At 38.2% G+C, this 25,083-nt stretch overlaps 1 protein-coding gene across 5 annotated transcripts in view; it reads left to right on the top strand.

Moving 5' to 3' along the window:
- COL12A1 (collagen type XII alpha 1 chain) overlaps positions 1-22,969 on the top strand; it is a 107,376-nt gene extending 84,407 nt beyond the window's left edge. For 3 of the 5 annotated variants that reach the window (XM_049817783.1, XM_049817788.1, XM_049817784.1), the window contains 14 exons: positions 334-411; positions 1,045-1,131; positions 2,008-2,061; positions 2,589-2,684; positions 4,638-4,691; positions 6,167-6,220; positions 7,424-7,477; positions 8,603-8,674; positions 15,073-15,108; positions 15,218-15,284; positions 16,865-17,053; positions 18,151-18,219; positions 19,274-19,444; positions 21,881-22,969. In XM_049817783.1, the coding sequence (XP_049673740.1) occupies positions 334-411; positions 1,045-1,131; positions 2,008-2,061; positions 2,589-2,684; positions 4,638-4,691; positions 6,167-6,220; positions 7,424-7,477; positions 8,603-8,674; positions 15,073-15,108; positions 15,218-15,284; positions 16,865-17,053; positions 18,151-18,219; positions 19,274-19,444; positions 21,881-22,062 (1,263 nt within the window). In that variant the 3' untranslated portion in view covers positions 22,063-22,969. Of the gene's footprint in view, positions 1-333; positions 412-1,044; positions 1,132-2,007; positions 2,062-2,588; positions 2,685-4,637; positions 4,692-6,166; positions 6,221-7,423; positions 7,478-8,602; positions 8,675-15,072; positions 15,109-15,217; positions 15,285-16,864; positions 17,054-18,150; positions 18,220-19,273; positions 19,445-19,814; positions 20,354-20,605 lie in introns of those variants that run through there. The other 2 variants (XM_049817787.1, XM_049817785.1) reach the window with 2 other exon arrangements.
- The last annotated feature ends 2,114 nt before the right edge of the window (positions 22,970-25,083 follow it).

The raw sequence follows: 25,083 nt of genomic DNA, 5'->3' as shown, positions 1-25,083 counted from the left end.
CTTTTCAGCCAGATTTCACGTTGAAGTGCACAGGCACTCAGCTGATGTAGAAGTTCATTGGTATTGTTCATTAAGTGTTGCAAAATATTTCTTGAGTCACTTTATTTGGTTTCCTTTTGCCTCAGAACAAGAGCAAGCATCAGTGCTTGAAGTTCTTGTAGCCATCTGTGGGCTTGGTTGTAAATTTTTTATTATTTTTAAATCATTTTTCTGTCAGTGTCAAAGAAGTGAAGGTCTGAATGATGTTAACTACATTGGAAGTAAATTGTTTGAGGAGTCTTTTTTAATGATAATGCCACTAGACTATTTCAAGAGCCCTCCTTTCTTTTACAGTTAGAAATCCAGAATTTTGACATCGTATGCAGTCCAGTTTGGACTAGCAGAGACAGATGCTGTGATCTTCCTTCTATGGTAAGTATAAAAGAACCAGAAGCTATCCAGAAATTCATTTTTAATAGCAAATTTAATAATATCAGTATTAGCCTGGTATTCTACCTCATACTGACAACACATCTAAATTGCAGTTGTCAGAATAGCCAGTGAACAACACTGCATTTCCGAGTTTTGTGTCTGAGGGAGAAAGATTGTAATGTGCTAGAACTGAGTCCCTTAGGAGTGGTGGAAAAAATGTCAGTTATATATTGGTTTTCAGTGATATTTAAGATCCTAAGTATTATGAATGGAATAGCTATATTATTTTCTATTTAATCTGTTCTAGATTAGCATTCAAAAAGTAACTAGTTTATTCTTTGTCAGTGCAAGCTGATTGTGTAATGGATATAAATATCTAAACAACAGAAATTACATATGAATATGATTTTGCCTGTGCCTCTGTTGTTAGTGTCTTGTATAGCTTGCAGAGAAAATTTGCTAAAAATATGAAAGGTCCTCTAGAAACATTTGGAAACCACTGTTTAGCTGTGAGTTTTACTTGTACTTTAAAACAGGAAAATAGAGAATCTTTCTGTTATTGTTTTAGAAAAATATGCTGCTACCAACTACTTTTCTTTAAAAGGACAGTAATAGTTGTGATTGAATTTTCAGAGAGATGAAGCAAAATGCCCAGCTCTTCCAAATGCTTGTACCTGTACTCAAGACAGCGTGGGACCTCCAGGACCCCCTGGACCAGCTGTAAGGAGCTATTTGCAATAGACAGATTTTCTGATTTTTAAGTTTATGGAAGCAATTTTGTGTTGACTTGTGTTTTTGTGAAACAAAGGTCAGTCAGAGAAACAGTTTCTATCAACACGTCCATAACATCATGGTAATCTGTTCCCCTTTCATCTTAGTTTAAAACACAGTTGGGCAGCTCCTTACCACCTCTACTTGTTTATATAATAATCCTTTTCCCATATTTCCAGTGTGATCACTGTGAATACCTCCTCATTGTTTGATAGGTTGAAAGAATCTGGCCCATTCTCAGCTGTCTTGCACTTCACGTACAAGATATTTTTAACGGACTGTGCAAATATTTTTCCTAAATACAGAGTCAAGATTTCACTCCAAGGAAAGATTCTTTACTCTGTCAGGGAAATAAATTACTACTGTCTTTTTTTTACATGAGAGATAGTAATCTATGGAATGGATATGCTCCTACCAATTGTTTTGAATATATGGGAGTTATACTCAGCTCAATAGTCCTTCTACTTTGAAGCTATCAAAAATGCTGCATGAGGAATCTGAAGCCCAGTTAAGTTGTCTGGCAGTATACTAGAGAGGTATCCAGAGATTTTGGTGAATATAAATTGAAGAAGTTTATATCTGCAGAGACAAAAATGACAATAATTTTTCATGGGCTGAATTGGCAAGGCTGAAGCTGATGTGGTTTACCTGAGTTTCTGATGCATCTTTTATTCTGGTACTCTTTTTAGCAATGTGATCTATACACTTCAAAGCTTAGGGCTTTTGCGTAAGAGTGTGATAAAGAGGATTCATGATGCACACCAGTATGATGTACCCTTGCTTTCCCTGTATGAAATACATTTTCTTTCCAAATATTCAATTTAGGGTGGCCCAGGTGCTAAAGGTCCCAGAGGTGAAAGGGGTTTGACTGGATCATCTGTAAGTATCTTTCTGGAATGTATCTATAATTTGCTACATGCTTACCTGTATGAAAATTTGTACCCTTAGTTCTATGCTGAGCTAAGAATGGAGATTAAAAATTTACTTGGAAACTTGACTATATGTTATTTGCATGCAGCCTACCTATTTGAGACTATATATACACACCTATGTATATATGTAGCCTCAAAGGCATTGACTGCATATCAGGAAACTAAAGTACGTGCATCGGGGTGTTAATACACACTCTGCAGCATTGTTGTCCTTTCTTCTGTACAGAGGAGACGGCTATACTTCTAATTAACACTGCCAGAAGGTGTGTATTGGCCTGAGACCGCCAACATGAATCAGAGAATAACTTATGAAAGAATATACCACTTGGATAACTGTTTCCACAGTTGTTCCGAAGTATTAAATGTGTCTCCAGGCTTCTGACTTGCCTTAAGTGTCTAACACAAAGGATTTTGCAGTTACAGATCTAAGAAGGGGTTGTCATTTACAACGTTGTTTTAATTTTCTGCTTTAAGGGGCCACCTGGTCCTCGTGGTGAGACAGGTCCTCCTGGCCCTCAAGGTCCCCCAGGTCCGCAGGGCCCCAACGGGCTGTCAATCCCAGGTGAACCGGTGAGTGGCCGTTCTGAGTGCGAGTGGCAATGTGTGTGGAGTCAGAGCTGTCCATGGGGATGGTGCTCTTGGGAAGAGGGTGGCAGCTTTGCCCTGACATTAATTTTTCCCTGCAATACAGTAGTATTATGAAACAAGTCCCTTTCTGAAACAAGTCTCTTTCAATAGAATAGCATTTTCTATCCTGAATGTTACATGTGCTTATGGAATGCCTATGAAGGGACAGTCTAAGTGTTGTAACTTGTGCTACTGCATTTTCAGTCTTACAGCTCTTCTGTAGAGTTGCTAGGCCTTCAAGTTCTAGGACTCAAAACTATCAAACTGTGGTGCAGAACTAAGCATGCAATATTACTCTGAAGACACAGATCTTTCTCACAGATTTACATGTACAACTTCTATTTTCTGAGCTTAAATCAGTAGCTGAAAGTTCAGAGAGGCAATGGGTGCCTAGATCTAGGCATATAAAACAGCCCTTCATTCCTAGGGGTCTTTCCTGGCAACAGCACACATATTTTAGCAAGAGGCTGGTTCTGATTTCATGTACATGCCTTCAAAGCCAGAGTAACTCTATTAACACTGATGAAGTTCCACCAGATTCTGTTTTTATAGCAGATAGCATAGGTAACCCTTTGCCTACATTCTGAATGCATTAAGACTACTTTTGCCATATTTTAATAAGTAATCACCCATAAAGCAGGAATATAATTTTGATGTTTCCTGTTTAGGATCAGCTTGAATTTTAATATAATCAGGAGCTTTTTGTATGAAGTCTTCGATTAAAATATAAAGTTTATGGAAAAAAATAGAATTGGTGTCTGATTGCACACTCATTTTGCATTTGCATACTTCTCAGTTTGTAATGTAATTTGGGAAATGGAAAATAAAATGTGCTTTAAGATAGACATTAGGTACACCTTCTGTTGTAAGTACACCTTCTGTTTTGTAAGGACAAAGTAGAAAGATTTGGTTAACCACTGTAGATGTTTTTCAGTTTTTTGTTATGTACCAGGAGGAAAACTTCATGAAGATGACCTAGAGGTACCAAACAGCAAGAAAGACCAAACACATTCCTTTACATGTGAAATACAATTAATACATTTATTTGTCACATTCAGTTTGAAAACCTCTGAAGAGTGAAAACACCAACATTGGTGGAACTTATCATTAGTTAACAATAAGTTAGAGCACCACTTTTGAGTCATGTAATTTCATTTTTCATATCAATTGCAATTCACATTGGCAGGCTATGTTTACAAATTTTTTGATTATTTGTGTGTCATCAACAGTTATTAATGCTGGATTATCACGCAAGCCACTGTGAAAAATAAATATTATATTGTCAAATTTAGCTCATGTGGGTTTAGACTGTGCATTTATACCACAGTGCTGTAGTGTATGTGGAATGCAAGCTAGCTGTGAAAGGCAACACGTTGCTTCTTTATATGCTCCTATATCTTGTGTCCCGGAAGCGTGTAATGCCTTTTAGACCATGGGTTAGAGAAAAATAGTGATACTTTAAAAACACCAAGCTTTTACCTTTTGTGAGCGTAAACAGTTCCATTCACCAGCTGAGAAAGATAAGGGAGGCTGGGAAAAAACTTGTAACCCTTCCCTGCTTTCCTGCTTGTGAAGACATTGGTATCAGTCTCTCAGTGAAAAGTCCATGTCACTTCCTTATCAAAATATGTGCCCCCTTCAAATGTCTGCTTGCCTCTGTTTTTAATATAATGTCAACCAGTCATCCTGCATTTGCAAATGTTTGTGAGATGATCAGTATTGCTTCAGTTAAGAGGTATATGTATCTTGATTTATTCCATAATACATAGTTGGCTTATGGATTCCTTAATTTAGGTCTCTTGCAGGAAATATTTTGTGTCCATTTACATAAATTAATTATTCTTCTGATGTATTTTGTAATTCAGAATCTCTAACAATCATTTATGAAAACTATAGGGTCGTCAAGGAATGAAAGGTGATGCTGGCCAGCCTGGACTACCAGGGCGATCGGTAAGTTGATGCTTAGACAAGATAATGTAATTTTACACTATTCCTGATGCAGGTTGGCTGCTGGACAGCTGTCTCTGACATCACTAGGAGTCATGGGCTCTTCTCATACCTTCTTAAGCAATAGTTTTGGAAACATAATTATCATACACTTAGGAATTTGAAATGTAGGAAATGGTAAACCATTCAAAACAGCAAGAGTGAAAGAACAGCTGTACTGAGTCAAGCCAAATGTCTGTCTGGACAGTTGTGAATGCACAGGGGCAGACCCTTGGATTAGGAAAATTACACTCATAACTCCCCAAGAAGGTCCCTCAACTTCTGACCACCAGCAGTTAAACATCTTCCTAAAATAAAGGTTGCAGAACATTTGCTGAACCCCTCTTCAGCAATGTTGTCTAATTGCTTTCTACTTTTGGAAGTCAAATGGTCTTGGGACATTAATTGTATGCTTTCTGAAATAAGAAAGCAATATTAAATTTCACTTACTTGCAGGTTTCTATATTGTAAACTAGGATTAGGTTTTGAGAAGAAAAAAAATAAGGGTGTTTTTTTTATAATCAGCCAGATTTGGATAATCCAAGGTCATTGATCTGTGCATGTGGTCACATAACTAATATTCCTTGGTTACTATATTGTCCTTGATTTTACTGGGCATATAAAGACTATATGGAAGATGCTTAGTGTTGTGGGTATAATTTCATATAACAGATGAGGTCAGTTATGGACCAAGAACCTTGTATTTGTTGCCTGTTTTATTAGTCCTTATAACCCTGAGTAATATACATTTAGGGAGTAGTAATATCCTGTAGAAAGCAATGCTCCATTTTAGTGTACAGTGAGATTACACAAAAAAAGGGGAAGAACATGACAACATGATACAAGGCTGTTCAATATCCAGTACCTACAACAGTTACAGAGCATTGAATGAAATTTCTGACTGTCGTCTAATGTAGAACATGTTTAATTTTAGGGTTTATTCTCTACCCAGAAGCTACAGAAGGAACAGAAACAGAGAATTTAGAATGTGCACAATAAAGCAGCAGAAAGTTAAAGAATAGGACAATAGGGGGAAAAGAATAATAAAGAGTCTAATTTTTATTTCTTTAGATACACTCTGATGACTGCAGCTAGGCTTTAGCACCAGGTGTTAAAGGATTAGCTGATATCTGTAAGTCATGCTTGTAAAGGCAATAAACCAGATATATCTGTTCTATGGAAACAGTACTGAAAATGATTTTTGAAGTTGAATTATGGGCTGGTGGGGAAACAGAAGTAAAAAGTAGTGTGAGGGTGAAGATTCTTGTATCATGTATATGAAATAAATGTTTTTTTCTAAAGGTTTGTTTTATTTTTGTAAATGCCAAAAAGCAACATTGAAGACAAATACTTAATGTGTGCATATATAATGGAATGATTAGCATAGCAGTCATGTTTGTTCTGTCATGGATACAGTTTAACATCCCTTTTCACTCTAGGGAACCCCAGGTTTACCTGGTCCACCTGGCCCAATGGGACCTCCAGGAGAAAGGGTAAGGTTTCCTCAGTTTATCATCTCAAAAGACCAAGTAATGTGGTTTGGGTTTTTTCCCCCATTCTTTATCATATCTTTCTATTTTCAAATGCTTTCTCAAAAGGAGTCCTTTTATCAGCATCCAGCCTAGAGATGTAAAAGTGGAAGGACTGGAAAAACCTAGGTGTGAAAACCTCCCCATATAGCCATAGGGTAGCCAGATAGGTTCTGTAAAAATTGCACTGCTCTCTCTCCTGACTAGGTTCTCGGATGCCTGCACCCACAGAGCAGTATGTCCACTGAGCAGGGCTCTGCTGAGGTGCTCAGCCCTGCTGTCTTCCACTGTTGCTGCTGCAGGGGACCCCTTTGAAACTCTGCTTGTCTCCATGTCTGGGAGATGTCATACCCCTAAAGAATCTGTCTGTGCCATTCTTACTGTGAAGGTCAAGTTTGCTCCTTAACATTTGACTGGCTGGAGCTAAGAACTTTTCTTTGGATGGGGGATTCTGAAATGTCTTCATAATGAAGGGCATGCACACAGGTATTTCATTGTGGTGTTGTTGCAATCCCTTTCTTCTAATTTGGGGTCAACTAAGCAAATCTCTTTTGTCTTCACAGTGACATATCACCTTTGAGATGGCTGAAGCATTTATAGTTATCCTTTAGTGGGAGTTGATAGCGGGAAATGAAAACAGACCACCATGTGATAGCCAGTTGCCAAAGAACATGCCATTGGATTGGTGGGGCATTAGTGGGCCGTGGACCATCAGTGTTAATATGTGAATGCTATGCTAGATTATTGAAATGGGATTTCTCAGCATCTCTTTTTGCAGGGGAAGTATCTGAGAGGGAGGTTGTTCTTCAGTTAAGTAGAAACATCAGATTTTCCAGCTAATCTCTGAGTGGGAGAACAGCAAAAAGGGAGATCTTGCTCCTCTGGGATAGAACAACGATTACTTTTCTTAAAAATGTTGAGAGAGACTCATTCTATCTTCAGTTAATCAACAGCAGCTGAACATCTTCTAAATTGGCTGAAGCTCATTGTTCCATAGCCTTCTCCAGCATTAGTTGTGATAGCTATTTTTATAACCTACATTATGGATAGGTTTTAAAATACATGCTAGTAGTAATCAGGAGTATTGCAATTACATAATCTTAAAGGCCATTTTAATCAGCCTACAGTCTTAAGTTGATCTCTAATCATGCTTTTGTTTTTGAATAGGGTTTCACAGGAAAAGATGGTCCCACAGGTCCCAGAGGCCCACCAGGACCAGCGGTAAATATAATTTTGTCTTTGATATACTCTGAAATAAGAGAACTGAGCCAAGAGTGAGCCACATTGACATTTTCAGTTTCTGTCAAATATGAAATGGATCCTTTGTTTAATATCCTAAATGGATCTGGGAAACTCTCAGTGAAAGGTGGGCAGACAGCTGTGTAAAGTATGTATTCACAAACGTTCATAAGAGTGGTTTTGAAACTGATTTCTGCCAGTGTAAATAAGGGAAGAACCAGTTTACCTGGTTCATTAGCCACGATCTTTAAATGCATAGCTAGGTCTACTGGAACCAATCAGCTTATTACTTGTAGTCTGGTGAAAAAACCCATGTTAGTACAAGTTTTTCTTGCCAAGAGTATTTGAGGATTAGTTTTTGCTTAAAAAGCTACTTCATTGTGTTTTGTGGGACCATGTTAGAAAAGGTGCTGGTTGTTAGAGAAAAATATCTTATGCTGGATCACGCAGTCCGAGATAGGCAAGTTGCCACAGCTCCATGTCACCAGGTCCAACCAGTAGCGAGGTGGAAGATGTCTTCGCAGTAGGCATAAGCACACAGAGCACACATTTACACCACATATACTTATATAGGCAGGAGTTGCTAGGGCAGGGTATTATTAAGGCTGCCCTGCTCTCCCATGATTGTCCTTCTTGTGCTCCTGTGTGGGTGTACAGATGAGCTTTTATCACATAACCTGACATTGGTCTTTTTTTTGTGTTCATGTTTATCTAGTATCACTAGAATTATTTTTATGGACTTGATGCTGTAGACTTTTACATGGATCACAGACCTTCTAGATGATGTTAGAAGGCCAAACTGTCTTGTTCTGCTTTAGGAATCTGTCATTAAGAGCGATACAAAAACCATATAGACACTCTCTGCATCTTTTGATTCAGAAATGCTGGTTAAACTGTGGTGTTATGTAAAAGAACACATTTCTGTGAAGAAACAAACTATTTCTTACAGAGAAAAGTTCTCAAGCCTGATATGTACCTAACAGAAAAAAAACCAAAAACCTGATAGGAGCCATTTTCAGTATTGCACTCGATACAATAACATATTTCTTATTGGCGCTTAGACTGTTGTGGATTTCCACAATTCACTTTACATGTCTTCTACTGTAGGGTGCCCCAGGAGTTCCAGGAGTTGCTGGCCCAAGTGGAAAACCAGGGAAGCCAGGAGATCGTGGGACACCAGTAAGATAATGATACACTTACAGTATCAAATTTAAAATTACAGTCTGTTGATGAATATGAGACGTGTCCTTGCTTTAAATACTTGTCTTGTACTTATGACAGTGGTTAATACAGTGGAGCTAACCTAAGACCACAAGCCTTTTTTTCAAACAATTTTATTTTTACAGTATGCCATTTTGCTGAGTTTAATAGTTGGGGCTGGAAATTGCGGTCTCTGGTTTCCACTAAAAAGATCGTAGGCTATTATGTGCCAAGACATATATATTCCTACACTGCATAAGCATGAAGAACTAGGTCAGCAAAATGACTGGAAAATCTCTAGATTTGTGTATGAGTGTGTGTAGTAAAAAAGTGGTACACTGCTGAAGGTGGACAATCTTTGGTAATATAACAATCACTTCTGTTTTGCAAATGTTTTGTGCTTTTTACAATGTGATTTCAAAATTATTTGGGGGTGGTTTCCGTGTGTTCCATTCAAACCTTTAAAGAACATCCTGAATGGAGAGAAAGAGCAGGAGGTGCTGCCTCCCACTAACAGTTTTAGGAGAAATTTGTATTGATTCATTTTTAGATTTTTCTGAGAAATTATGCCTGAGTCAGGAGTGGAGACAGCAACTGAAATGGGAAATCACTCGTTACTTGTACTTAATGTCTGGCAATCAGCCAGAATTTTCCATCCTGCTTCAATGTCTTTGTGTATATGACAGCTGGATACTTTGGAAGAATATATAGTGGACTGGGCAGCTTGATGGTTATGAAGTGGAAGTTCCCAGGAGCACCTGGAAGCTGGGTCATTTTCTCATACACACATTGAATTCAGTCTGCATTTGCCAGCCTATAAATCCCATTTCTCTTTGCGGTAGAGGACATTGAGTGTCTTAGGAAAGCACTGAAGCTTTCCTGCCTTTAGACATATGTTGGTCATGTGATATTCCTGCCAGGTCAGATGCTTGATAGACATAGCCAGGGCACGAGGTGCTATGGTTTGTTCACAAGTGAGCTTCAAACTACCAGGTGTATCTGAGTTTTCCTTCACCTGGGACACTGGATGGCTGACCCTGTTCAGTACCAAAGACCTTCTGCAGGTAAATAACGTGCATAGAAGGAAATTTGGCTACAGTTTCAGTGCTTTTGCAAAGCAAAGCGGTCAAGTCCTGTCCAAGCACCATGTGTAAGTTCCCCTACACTCTAATCTTTAGAGTTCCTTTCAGTTAGAAATACATTTTTTTCCCCAGTTAATTGCACTGTCTTGTAATGGGACACTGTGCATCATATTTACCATTTCTTATGTTTCTAGAACAGATCCCAGCAGGAATTCTGGCTTGCACCTTGCACAGATGTTTTATCAGACTCCTGGTGGACAGAATTTCAATGCTTTCCTTTGTGTCCACTATTAGAATTGCCAAAGGTGCAGCCTGATGGCCAAATGCAACTTGCAGTGTCATGAATCATAGTTCAGACCTGTCTGAATTTGTAACTTCCCGTCCTGAGAAAGATAATGAGGCTTCACATTGCCTCTGGGAAATATAAGAAGCACATAATTTTTGAGCAGATCCTGCCATTTTCTCTTCTACCTGAACAATCTGTATTGCTGGTACTATGCGGCGCAAGTCAGGTGAAAGACCCCTACAAAGCAAGGAACGTTACACCTCAGGCAAAAGATAAACAGTTACACGCAAATATGAGGAGCCTTGGTGTTGCAAAGACATTCCCAGTGAATGCAGACAATTGGAGCTCTTTTCTGATGCGCTAAATTCCACTGATGGGCTTAGCTGAGGCAAACCACACGACAAACGTGGCTGTATACATTTCTTTACCTCAATGTGTACTTATACTAGAACAAGTTGATACTTGAAGTGTTAACTGAATTTTCATGGAAATAGGAAATTTGACTTTTTAATCTGCTTATAAGTACTTCCAAGAGAAACTTAGGTGTTTTTTTTTCCAGTGTAGTAACCAAATGACCGAAAAAGGAACAGTAAGAACACAAATGAGTCAGTAATCTATTGAGAATTGAGCACTGGCTTTCCTGGAGGAGACTAAAATATCTCTCCTCTGTCTGTCTGGTCAAACAGAGAGCAAGCACTTAGTAGTATTCTGTACACATATTGTAGGGTAACGACCAGCAAGGGTAAGAAAGTCATTAAGCCAAAAGAGGACATTGGCTCAAGAAGGAGTGGGTATGTTTTCTGTGAATAAATGTAGTGGGAAATAGAAGATCTTGGACTATCAGAGGAGGAAAGTTCCAGTGCTGTTGGTTTATAGGTATAAGAGTGAAAATAGTAGTGGATGGGTAGGCAGACTAAGTGGTCTTAAGGTAGAGCTGTCTTGTAAAAACAGGGTCTGAGTTTATTGATGCAGAAAGTCCCCAGGAAATAGTACATGGCATTTATGTTTTATATATAGGGTGCTATTAGACTGATGCCTCCAGGACCAAACAGACTGTGAAAACCTTTAGAGGGTAATCCTGGGCACATAAGGGAGATGTTTCTTGTGAGTTAAATGCAGTTTTTGAGCATTTTCTGTTCTCTGTTGCCATGTGTTTACTGATCTTGCATCCATCTATGCAGACATCCTAGATGAAGTCTCAAAAATGACACTGCTTTGGGAGCAATGAACTGGTGGTTCTTGTGGGGAGCAAAAATTGTTTTGGGGAAAACAATCGAGCACATTATCTTTTAATGTAAAAATAGCAAAACTTCCTTTGTTTTGCCCTCCTTCAGCTGTAGAGCTTTGCTGCAGCTCCAGCCTTCATCCCACAGCTCAGAAATATCTCACACGCAGCATAAACTAGCTTTTCTTCATACTGACCCCAAGTGACTCTCTCATTGTAGGATATCAACAAAACAGAATGTCAGCAGCAGCTGCTGCTTCTCAAAATGCTGGCAAGCAGTTGGCTAAATTGCACTTTCTTGTCTATTAAAAGAAAAGAAACTGAAATTTAAGAATATAATCAAGTGGGAGGAAAATGCAAATAGCAGCTCAGTAATTACAGTTGTAATTATTTTTTGGAAATCATATTTTTAAACTATCCAGGTGGAAAATGAACTTTGTCGTTAACATAGTCAGTCAGTCTCTAGTCTTCAAATTTTAAAATTAGTTTGGAATAACCTATAGATTTCCAATCATACGGTTGAATCAGTGTATCTTTGCAAGGTCACAAATTAAAGAATGAGGCTCACTTGATTTCAATGAATTGTAAAATTGACTGTGTATCGCTTAGAATTAAGGAATGGCCTTAGCATTTTTTTTAGCTGGGGAACCTTTGTTGGCAATACTTTGGAGCAATGTTGTGCTTTTGTTACCGGAGCACCTTCCTGTTTTACCAACATGGCTTGTGGCTGAAGACAGCCTTAAGAAATTTTCTTAACCAGTCAGCAGAAAATATTTCCAGAAAGAGTATATAGGATTTGAACATTTTAAGTTTGCTTCTTTTCTTCTCTTCTGTATATAGTTCTGGTGTGTGAATGCTCTAGCAAGTGAATTCAATGGAATATGGCATTTTAAGAAATTATTAAAATATTGCTGGGATAGTAGACCAGAAATCTGATTTTTAATGCTTGCACTTACCTAGTGAATAAACAAGAAGACATACTGCGTGATTTGCTTCCTGTCAAAACAATGTGAAGTTGTAGTATGAAAGCATTAGAATGAATGAGAATACAATGAGCAGGAATTATAAATATGTACTCAGCAGATAATTTCAAATGAATGTGCTTTCAGAAAATAGCAACAAATGCCAAGTTTCAAACTGAAAGAGAAGCACAAAATGATTTGTTAATATCCTCCTCCCCCCCCCCCCCCGCCCCGATTTTCATGTTATAGACTAGTGCAAGTGAAAAATCTGCAGTTCTATTCAATGGCTATTTCAGATACATGTGATAGTTTATGACTGAGACGTTAATGTTGTTGAATTAAGAGTCAAATCACATCTCTTTTAGAGATTCAGTACATCAGCATTTACCGCAATGCTCAGTATTAGAGAAGGACAGATAGAAAGGTCATATTTTCCTGATGCTTTTAATTGTTACAGTTTATTTATGTTCTTATGGCATTTACAAGTCCATGGTCTGTATCAGCACGTGGCTGTGCTAAGCTAAACTAAAAGACAGACCTTTTCCCTGTGGACTTTACCAAGTAAGAAAAGATACAGATGAAAGAGTGAAGGACAGAAGGGAAAGAATATTCATCAGTTTGATGGGTGTATTGTGTACACATTAGTAACTGTCTCATTGGTGGGATAATTTATTCCAGTGGCACTTTTATGGTGTCACCATTTTAAATCTTCCATTTGAGTCTGTAAAATTAATTTTGCATAAACGATCTGTTATGCATGATGCAAAGGTACCGTATGCCAACTACTTAACTCAATGATGGATGAGCTGCCTCATATTTTCTGTGACATGTCATGGGGTAGGTGTATGCAGCACCGCTGCAGAGAAGCTCAGATAGCATACTAACTCACACCCCGACATATCCCATGGGAATTTGTTTGCCCAAAACATTGATAGAAGTCCATGAAACAGTGCCACTGCATTTGAATTGTATCTGCTGTGACCTCAGAGGAATGATTTGTTGTCTCATGTTATTGAAATTAATTGTGGGTACTGTAGGAATGTTATGAAAAACAGCTGCAGCCCACACTTAGCCTTTGCTTTGTTAATGGTGATAAACGGGCTCCTTAAAGAAATACTACGATGTGAAAAGCAGTAATACTTGGGATGTAGGTGTAACTACGTGGAGAGCCATGGAGAGCAGCAGATGACCAAACTGGTCTTTCACCTTACGCTCAAATAGTAATTTAGGCTACAAGTGAAAATCTATTTGAACTCTTGCTAGCCCCTTTTTGCTTAACTAAAAAAGCTCCTTTGCTCTTTGAACACATTCTGGCAAGTGAATTTACAATAGATTTTAGGACTCAGCTGTGGCCTAACTCTGCGTCCACGGAAGTCACCTGTAAAACTCACAGCGGCCACTTCAGGAGCCGTAATTTAATCCAAAGTTTTGTTTGTACTGCCCTGGAATTTGGCACAAGTGTCATTTTTCACACATGACATTTGCCATGGTGAGTATTCAAGAGCTTTGGAAGGGCTATTCGTGATGGCTTCCTAAGCAGGTCTTGCAGCAAATGCAGTTTTGTTTTCTTTTTTTTCCTTTGTATTTTGATGTCAAAATTAAAAGAGTCGTTTTAAAACACTTTGCAGATTTTCAGATTTTTCAAAGGGCAACCTAGTGGCTAAAACAAATGACTGTGAATCTAATTTTCTACTTACTTTAAATGGGCATCTGCAATTTTTATTGTGGCCAAAATCATTTCAAATAGACCGAAGCAAGTTGCAAACATCCTTCTGAGATCATTGCTGTCTATTCTGGAAATCTTTAAAAATCCATCATGCCAAGCATTGTAATTACATTTTCTTTGGAAAATATGGTTTGCTCTCTCTTGGTGCTTTTCTTTGCTAGCAGTGGAATGCAAACATAAGGCTACAATCTCAAAATGTGTGAGAGGTGCACTCACAAAATTTTGTTTGCAGAGCAGCTTGTGCATGCATATCTCCAGTTCAGCATTTAGAAATATCTTTACAGTATACCTGATGTTTTTCCAGCCATAGACACATACATACATAAAAATCAGAATCAGTCCTTCTGGTTAGCTTCTTACATAGTATTCTTGAAAATGAAAAAACCCACAGCAACCACTACAGTATTCAAAGGCAAATGGAAATTGCTGTTAGACAAAAGTTAGCTCTTGGCAAATGTCAATAATTATAAAGCAGGTCAAGCTAAGACTTCTGTGAGACTATTGTAAGACTAGAAGTGGTTGAAAATTAGCAGGGAAGCTGTCATTATAAATACAATAAGCACTTAATGGCACTCCAACTTATATGTCATCTCTTCATAGTGTCTTTTCACTTAACACAGGGTCTGTTTCTTGTAGGTTCAAGGAGACAGCTACCCTTCATAGAATGTGTTATTCTTCCTAGCTTACCTTCTTTAACAATGAGTTGGCTTAAGACTTAAAATTAAGCAGTCATATATAACTCATACAAGACCATTCACCATTTACAGAAATGTGATGCTAGAAATTCAACTTTCAAATTGCCGGTGTGGCTCCAGTGTCAGAATGCATCAGTTTCTTTGGCCCTAGTTTGAATTTTCCCTCTAGATCTTTTTCTTCTGCATCTGTCAGTATGTTTGATCATACACAAAAGATCATTGCTTGTCCAGTCTTCTGGCACCTGCTTTAGCCTCTCTGAAATGTAGAGTTCAAGGAGGACCAGGTGAGACACCTTCTGAAAGGAGTCAAAATGTTTTCTAGAATTGCATGTCTCAAACCTATAGGTGGGGTGGAATAACATAATCCTTCAGTTGTTTTATTTTTATTGTATTTATTTTAGGGTGCACCTGGAATGAAGGGAGAAAAAGGTGACAGAGTAAGTCTGCTTTAAAGTCAGTTTTTCTCAGATTTCTTAATTAAACACTATGTCTTTGAAAGCACAGACACTTGCTAATAAAACACTTGTTTTGGTTTTGATTACTTAGGGTGACATTGCTTCTCAGAACATGATGCGAGCAGTTGCAAGACAAGTTTGTGAACAACTGATAAATGGTAAAGAGTGTTGCTTGCTTTGTTTTCATACTAGTAATTTACTACTTTGTTTGTTAAAAGAGAAAAAAATGGTATAAATTTAAGGTGAGATACTGGCCACAGAGCATAGCAAGAGCTTGAGTGATCTGATAGCTGTCCAATGCCAATGATTTGGTGGAAAAAAATGTAACACTAAATTTTTGCCAGATCTGCATGGCCAGCTTGATCATGAACTAATCTGTGACCTTTGGAAATACACATGCAAGTCTAATGCTCTGTACAAGGAAGGTGACTTTCCTTTTGTCAGTCTGGTCCAACATTACTTCATCTTTGTCATAAAATCAGTATACATTTTCTCATTAAACACATCTTCAGGAGTAGGGAATTGGTGACAAAAAGGATCCTCACTGCAGGTACTTTGCTAGCAGAAAGAGACAGATGAGTGTTGGGTAAATACTGTGCACAGAATCAGCTGTGCTATGCAAGGAAAAATGATATTTATTTGGAAAAGGACTCCAAATCGAATTTCAGTCCTCTACTGCCACACAGTGCAGCTCTGCAGCCCATAAAAGCGGTCCCTACAGAGGCTTTCTCTCTGTCCTTGAGGCAGTGCTTTTGCTATCAGTAGACCTGCCAAGGAGGACGGAGACAAATGGGGCCATAAATTGTTAATGTTGTTTCTATAACAACGGTAAGTGCTGACTGAGGTAAACAGATATACCTTTTGGATCATTAAGAGTGCTTGTGTACAGGGAGGAGGACATTATGTTCTTTAAAATGTCTGTGATGGCTGCTATTTAAAACATTTCTATTAGTTGGCCATCACAGAGGAAGGAAAGTACATTCATGAATGTGTTAGGCTTATGAATAAGGATGTGTTATCCGAGATCTTTTAGCACCTCTTTTTTGAACATCCTTGCCTTATTTTTTTCATATTCAGCTCATCTCTTTAGGGTTATGCTAGGACTGGCATGTTACACTAATCAGGAAGGGCTAGATGTGGTCCCCTATTAAGGGCTCCCTTCTGCATAATTTCAAAATGCTGTTGCTTTTGTTCAGATACCTTTCTTTGGAAATAAAATTTGCCTATATCCAGGAAGTATGTAGTCTATGCATCCCACAGGCTTAAGAAAGCAACTCATAGACTGTGTGCTGCTAGCTCTACACATGAATAATTTATGATGTGTTTGTGGTAGCTTCAGAGCTCTGAAAGTACACAGAAATGCGATACTCCACTTTTAGAAGTGTTACAAGTCCTTTCTGTTCTTCAAAGTGGAAACAACCTCTAATTAGAACTCTGAGAGGGAGTATTGTAAACAAATGCTTATTTTGTGACTTTAATTGCTTTAAAATTAGTTTTTGTTAATGTTATTGGCTTCCAGAACTCTCCTTACCTTTTTTCCCTTCCCTCTTCCATTCATGTTCAGCCTTCTTATCAGACATTCATCCCGAGTCTTTCTACTAGTTCACCACTAATTTATGGAATGGGAACAAGGACAGGGTTTGATGCAGAGAGATAATTTCTTATTCCTTCCCACTTTGATAAAAGACTTTCACTCATTTCACATGGTTTATTGAACCATTTTTCTTTCTTTTTGAAGGTCAAATGAGCCGGTTCAACCAAATGCTGAATCAAATCCCGAATGACTATTATTCAAACCGTAACCAGCCAGGGCCACCAGGACCACCTGGTCCCCCAGGAGCTGCTGGGACAAGAGGAGAGCCTGGACCTGGAGGAAGACCAGGATTCCCAGGACCTCCTGGGGTCCAAGGACCCCCTGGTGAAAGAGGTGAGTAAATTCCAAGGCAGCTGTGTATTTCACAGCAGATGTAGTGCAGAGGCTGCCGGAGGAGCAGTCTGATCCCTTTACCATGTCAGACTGGGAAGTCCACACCTAGCAGTAGCCTGTTAGGCCAGCTGGGTTGCCTGAGGGGCACTGATGTTCTGGAGGACAAGGTTAATTACATCAGTGCTTTCCTCTGTCTCGCCACGGCTCATGTTTCATGAAACACAAGTTGGTATAACATCTTGGCTGCTCTCTCAGGCTTCCACAGGATATCCCAGGAAAGTGAATGTTCTCAGAGCTCTTCTGGCACTAAACAACTACGTCTTGAAAGGCTGGCTGGAGTAACACAATGCTTTACAGAACAGAACTCTGATTAAGAGAGAAAATGAGTCATTACCAAGAATAAAAAGTAGGAGTTGAAAGAATTAGGTCTACATCCTTGGCTCTTTGCAGTTCTCTGAGGGAGGGAAGCAACTCTGAACTGAGCTTGAGCATATGGGTAAACATATTTTGTGGCTACCTTGGATCACTGCAATGACATGGAGTGTCTGTACTGTACTATGTTGCAGCCTTTGCCTATTCCAGCTACTCTACCGTAGCATAGACTCAGTGCTGTGTTTTCTAGCATATATTTTAGTATAATCTTTAAAAAAGACTAGAAAAAAATCAAGGAAGAATGAATTTCTGCAATCTGCTCTTTCTTAAACTTATTTCATCATAACTGTTTCTAAGGAAACGCAGAGCATGCTTTATAGTAGAAGTATGCAAGCTTGAAAATACCCTCCTGTTTGTAGTTTAAAATAATAAGGTTCTGTGGTGTTTTAAGCATCTCAGAGACTTTTCTATTTTTGAGAAAGCTTATTCACACTAAATTACCTCTGCATCCTACTTTATTTTTAGGTTAGTATATTTATATCCAAATTATTTTCCCAAATGCTCATTTGGACATCTGTACAAAATACGGTTTGACCAGCCTTGTAACATTAAATAATGGGAACTAAATATTAATATCAAAGAGTGAGCATGAAGAAATATTTGTTGATGTTGTTTCCTTCCTTTGGTTTTTATTGCTTTTTTTTTTTTTTTAATTTATTCTGTAGGAATGCCTGGAGAGAAAGGTGAAAGAGGGACTGGATCTCAAGGGCCACGAGGTTTGCCGGGACCACCTGGTAAATATTTCTTGTTTTATCAGATTACAGAAAAGTAGGAGAAAAAGACAACATTTCTTCATAAGGAACCAGACTCCATATGGTGACTGAACATGCTTTACTCTGTCCACTTCATGTTTTTGACACATATTAGAGTTTACTGGAAACCCCTATAAAAAAGGGCAATTTAGAAAAATTTTTGGATGTGGCTAATAAGTATTTATCTTTATCTTGTAATTTACTCATCTGGCATGCTTGCTTGTGTGAAAATGTATTTCATGAAAATACATTATCCAAATATTTGATGGATATTTTCATAAGTGTTATCCAATGATATTTTTGCAGTATCTAGTTCCATTTTTTACTCGTGATTACAGAACTACAAATTGTCCCTGGACTACCAAATACTGCCAGACGCAGAGTTACCAGATGATAGAGTCAGATGATTTGACCCTTGGTTTTGGTCTTTGTATCATGCAGTTTTGCTCACTGATGCCTTGGCAGAAATCAGCTGCATCATTTGTTTCTGCTTGTAGTTTACTAGGCTAAACATGGTTTTTCATTACAGGGCCCATAAGACGCTTGCAGCAAATTGTAGCCCCAGTTACTTGAAGCTTTATTTTTCTGCTAACCATAATAAGACCGTTTCCAAAAAAAACATTACCTCATCTATCCTGGGGCTACAGGGTAGCAGAATTAATGTACTCCTGTATTTTAATTGAAATCCAGTGTGCTTGTCTAATCTAGTGGTTTCCCTGGAGATCTCGTATCTTACACGGAGGGGAAATAAACCAGAGAATTCATTGATGTTTCTTACTTGGCTCAAACCTTACTAAATCAGTTTCTGTGAATAAATCCTTAAATAAGCCACACACAGGGAAGCAACTAATGATGAGTCACATTTCTAGTTTTCTTTTGTTTTTCTTTGTTGACCCCCGTATAGCAACAAAGTGCAAGTGTTTTCTCACCAAAGACATAGCCTAGTCTGTGTAGTCTAGACAGCAGTAATGCTAGATGTTTTATCAAGCTAGTTCTTAAAGAAAACAACCTCCCAACCTTTCAATTCTAAATTTAGGTCCACAAGGAGAATCTAGAACTGGTCCACCAGGCTCCACAGGATCACGAGGACCACCGGGCCCGCCAGGGCGTCCTGGAAATGCGGGTATTCGAGGTCCCCCAGGGCCACCAGGATATTGTGATTCATCCCAGTGTGCCAGCATCCCTTACAATGGCCAAGGATTCCCAGGTAGGTTATGAGCAACTTAACTTGCCTTAAATAGCCTTCGCAGATGTGGCTGTTCGTATTGAGCTGCTTTACATGAGACAGTCCTGCTAGCCTGGCCGTACTGAATCAGGAGGAAATGGTTGCAATGAGCAGGCCTGCTTCATTGTAATGTGCAGGTACACGAGCAGTCGTTTGGACTTTGATGCAGATTTACTTGATGTTGTGTATGGTTTGCTTTAAATAGGAAGTAGTAACAAAATATTTTAGTCTTTTTTTATTTTTTAAACGTAGACGGTTAGTAGTTGATAATGTTGCTTATAGGATTTAAGTGACCATTTTCTTCTTCTTCTTTTTTCCCCCCTCCATCCCCACCCCTTCCTATCGTCTTCAGAACAAGGTTGAATTCTCCATGTTTCTCTTGAAAATAAAAAGAATGCTGTGGTTGGCAATTTCCGTGTGTCTCTTTTTGAGCAATGTCAGGAATATTTATACTAAATTGATACCTGAAATAAAAATTTTCCACAAAGGAAATCCATTTGTTGATACAGTGCAGACAACTGAAAAACACCACTGTCCTACAATTTCTACCGAGTTAAACACCATGGAGTCTCTGATTAGCCCTGGGTCATATCAGCCTTCCTACACTGTGATGTAGCTCAAAGCAGTAGGCTGCTTCTGGCATCAAAATAAAGGGTCACAGTGGCCACCAATTTCTGACTGGAAAGATTCTAATATATTTTAACATGGGGATCCTGCAGGACCACAGTATTGTTAACAAATTAATATGTATGCATTGCAACATCTCAAAATTAGTGTATGTGATACTACTCTTGGATATGGTTTGCTGTTAGTGTATTGTGCATGTACCCATGAAATGAAAAAAAAAGAAAGAAAAAAGAGATATAGATATATATATATATATGTACACACTTGCAGACTCAGTGCTGCTGGTTAAAGAGCCAGGTGGTTGTGCAGATCTCACACAAAATTCTTATTTAAGTGAAAAAGAAAGAAAATTGTACCTGTGATTCAGCAGTGTTCTCCTTTCTAGTAAGCAGCTATGTATACATATATAAATATATGCCTATGACTTAACTGTTATGTATTCAGTTGGATGAAAGTATGTTTTTGCACATCAGATGGACTTTTTAAAAGACTAACATCATCTTTGACCTGTTTCAGGTTTCGGCTAACACATTTTCTAAGTCGCCAGTGCTGCTTACAGTTTGAATACATGAAAATCCTGTTTCTGAGATGTTTGCGCACGTGCTTATTAGAAAATGAGTCCGTATGGATATTTCACCACGGATATGGTTTTTGAACCATGTTGGCCTCATAGAATGGGGAGATTCTTTTTACTAACACAACTCGTGAATGAGATAAAGGACAGTGATGTCAATTCATTAAGCCTGTTGCATTTCAATAATAAAATAGAGAGTCTTTCTTTTTTAAAAAAAGACCCAGATCATCAAAAGCCTCAGGAGGCTTATAAAACTACTAACCAGCAAAGGTAATGCCATTAGAAGAGACAGACTTAACCTGGTAAATGAGAAATGACTTATGTAAATAGTAAACTAATTGTGGCTTGTAAATGATTTGTATGGGACCGTATCCACTAAAATCCGTTAACAACTCTACGTGATGCTTTTGCATAAAAGCCTGCTGCTGCTTGCTATATGCCAGAATAACATCTTTGACAACTTATGAAACCTACCTGTCTGTTGCTTGTTACCAACATGTCTGAATTGGGGCATGTGTCTTTTTTTATATGTAATCTTGTTGGATTCTGTAACTGCAGTTATAAATACCAAAGTTTTATAATTATTTTTCTTCTGTTTTGCTGTAGTTTTTGGTGTTCCAGAAGCACCAGCTGTAACTCGGTTTGTTACGAGGAACAGCACGAGAAAATGACATGTACTGTATATTGCCGCTGGTGATAGCTATGTCTACATTTACTTTCCCATTCTCAGAGAAAATTAGTATATGCCAAACCCACCTAGTCATCTTACCTGCTCCATGTCTTCTACTAATTACACAGTTTAAAATAAAGTCCAGTGCTTGGATTTACTGAAGTAGCTGTAAAATAATATTTTTATTTGATTTGCTTTGGTTTTGGTTTTGGGTTTTTTTTGTTGGTTTTTTTTTTTTTTTTTTTTTTTTTTTTTAGTTTTACGGTAATTGGTCCCTTGCATAATTTAAGACTCTTTCTGCAATGTTTTGTGTATTATAAATACAAAGCCTTTCAAAATTAATTTTAAACTTTTTATTATTTTACTGCCAAAAAAGTGTTCATAAACAAAACTGAAAAATACCCCCCGTGAACTATTAACTTATATATTTATTATATGGAAGTAAGATCAGACTAACATTACGTAGACAAACTAACCTTCATTGTATTTGTGGATTCAAAGACATGCGATAACTATTATGTTCAATCGGACAACTATTTTCAACCAGAACCATACGTGCCTGAAAGTGGACCCTATCAACCTGAAGGTGAACCCTTTATAGTACCTATGGAGTCAGAAAGGAGAGAGGACGAGTATGAGGACTATGGAGTTGAAATGCATTCACCAGAATACCCTGAGCACATGCGCTGGAAAAGATCACTGTCAAGAAAAGCCAAACCAAACCCATAAAAGATCTGTGTCTTGTTTTGGTTTTTTTGGTTGGTGGGTTTTTGTTTTTGCTATACTCGCATTTGCAGATACACACAGGGAGAGTGCATCCTTTCTTTTGCTATATAGCTTTCTGGTCTTTTCATATCAGACGCACCCCTGTTTTGTATCTCGCTTATGTGGGGATAGCAATGTGTGTACCTAGAGACTTCATATTGCTCTGGAAATGCTTGTAAAATACTTTTGCTTATAGTGGCTGCGTACAGGTTAATATGTGCATTCAGTTATCCCAGTGCTGCCTTTTCATTAAAATAATGTAAAAACAAATAAATAAAAAAAAGAAAACCAAAAAGCCAAAACAAAAATAACCACAGAGCTGCTGCAAATTTCCTAAGGACTGTCTGCTTTAGCTCTACATTTTTCTTCTTTTTCAAATGCATGTTTGCAGTTCAGTCAGATCACAGGTCTGCATTATCTAGTTAAAAAAGAAAGAAACAAAAATTTCCCTCTCCTTCCAATATCATTGTCATTTTCTTCTAGTCTTAGTTACACTTTGCAGAGCATATACTGCTCTTACACATCTCCTTTAAACACCACAAACATTAAGTAGCTGAAATCATTGTATCAACTGGATACAGTTTAATAATGCCTGAAATCTCCCTGTTTGTAGACACAGTAACATTTATGCCAAATTGCAGTCAATCCTGCAGAGATGGAATTGCATGTTTATGTTGTATATTTAGTATGGAATTTTTTTTTCAGAATACAATGTTTCTTAGTTATCAAAAGCAGTTGGAAATTGTTTGCAAGACTATGGATATAGAATTGCTGCTTTTATATTGTAACTGCAAATTGTGAATTTCACTGCCTTATATTATTTATTTCTGAAATGAAAGAGGCATTTTTCAATAAAACTACTGAAAATTTATATGCGTCTATTCATTTTTTTGAAAGGCACGTTGAGACTGATGTGTGTGTATTCTATTAGTGTTATTTACTCAACCATTTGGAAATGCCAGATACCAAAAATCAACTAGAATGGGAATAGTCTTAAAATAGGTGTTAAGGCTGTGGTGTCTAGAGGCGGGTGGATGAAAGCAGGAGAGGCTTCCTTCGTCTGACGTATGAATAAGAGTTTTGAGAAATTCAGTCTGCAAGGCATTTGGTGAAGAAAAATGGAAAAGAGGGTCTGAGCTTCCACCGCTGTCTTTTCTGGGGTTTTGGACGGATGGCTGTTGCAGGGAGAGAGCAGACTGGTGGTGATCCTTCCTATCCATTGTATCTTGGCTGAGGTCTGTCTTAGAAGTAGAAATGACTTTTGCAATAGGACCTGGAGCGAAGCTGTTTGACTTCATTGGGATAGCTGGAATGCTGTTTCTTAATGTCATGCAAGACTTCTGTCACACAGCTAGATGTGCAGGCTGGCTTCCTGATCACTGAGTTTTGCTCCACACTGGAAGCTATAGGGCAAATTTTAATGTCCACAAATGGAAATTATACAACTCCATAGTCTGCCTGACGGGTTATCAGTGAAATGAAATCCAAACAAATGGCATTTCAAAGAGTGATCCTGATTACAGCCATATGTCTTTTAGACCGTAAGAGAATGATTCTGGGCTGAACAGAGGAACATTTAAAGGAGAATCAAAGCCATTGATTATGTTTTCTTCTCATTGCGAAGGGTTAAATATCAAAAACATGTCCTGCAGCTTGATGTGCAATAAGGAAATGCATGTCTCTGGCGGAAAAAAAGATGCTGGTAAAATCTGTCTTTTTCTGGCATTAAGTGTGTCCCTAGGACAAGCTTAACCAGATGCCCATATCTTCATAAAAAACATTCCCTTCTGCCCTCCAAACATAAAGTTTTACCTTACTTTAAGCATCTCTCTTAAATTATTTCTCTATTTTTTCACGAAATACACCCAGTGCCTACCAACCATGCCTTGTATTCTTTGTGTTCTTTATTAATATCAGTCTTAATAGAGATGCCATGATTTGATTATCTGGTGGCCTGAAACATTTAAACATTCAATAAACCCTAAGCTTATTGGCAGTCAGTTCATTTTGATGACAAAATTCTGCTCGCAGATCTGCAGGATGGATACAAGCTCTAGGATGTGTACTTCCTACAGGCACAGAATTACAAAGTATGAGTCATGACCAACTCTGAACTTGAGGCATGCGCTGATGAGCATTTGTATCTCAAAAAGATCCCCATAAGCCCCAAACCTGGTTAACATTTCTTTCACCTGTGCCACAATGTTTGACAGAGTCAGACTTCTTCTGACAGAGCATTTTGATGTAAAAAGGACTTTCACTGGCTCATCCAAAATATGGAGAAAATACTTGAAACATTTGGAGAGCATATAAATGAGTGTTTACTGATAGAGGCCAACAAGGAAGAACAACTAATTTCCAGGAATTCTCAGGGGAATGACTCTCAGGGGGTGGGGGGGTACTGATGACACTTCTGGGAAAGCTGTTGCAAAGCTGAGCCAAGCAAATCCTGGAGAAATACAAATGCAAAGCAAGTACAAACAAGTTTGAGTTCCTGAATATCTCATGCACAACAGCAGTTTACATAGTCTGGCAGTTTTAAAGAAGGAAATTGTTTAAAAGCTCAATTTTAATTGTATACGCATTTTCTCTCATTTTGGCAAAAACTGTTTGCGAACAAGCAGGTGGGAGAGGGCTGCTGCTTGTTTGAAATTAGGATGGAGCATTGCAGAGAGGAACTTAATGAAGACAGTCTTTGTGCGTCCCGCAAACATTTGCTCAAAGACTAAACTCTTTCCATTCCTGACAGCATAGGAAAACTGCACAAATACCCAGAAGAGTGTTACTGTTTTATGGAGGCTAAATATTGTGGCAGTACATCACTGCTGAGATCTCTGTGCAATAAAAGGCAAAAATGGAGCGAAGGAAAGCGTGTAAAGAGCCTTATTTGAAAGCGTGCCTCCCTTCATTTTTATTTCTGTTGTGGTTTTGCAGTAGCCTTTTGAATACCCTAGCACTGACTGCACAGAGATGCTTATAAAAGAA

Source organism: Accipiter gentilis, chromosome 15 (assembly GCF_929443795.1).
Source record: "Accipiter gentilis chromosome 15, bAccGen1.1, whole genome shotgun sequence".
NCBI lineage: Eukaryota > Metazoa > Chordata > Aves > Accipitriformes > Accipitridae > Astur > Astur gentilis.
This window is presented reverse-complemented; position numbering and strand designations above follow the sequence as displayed.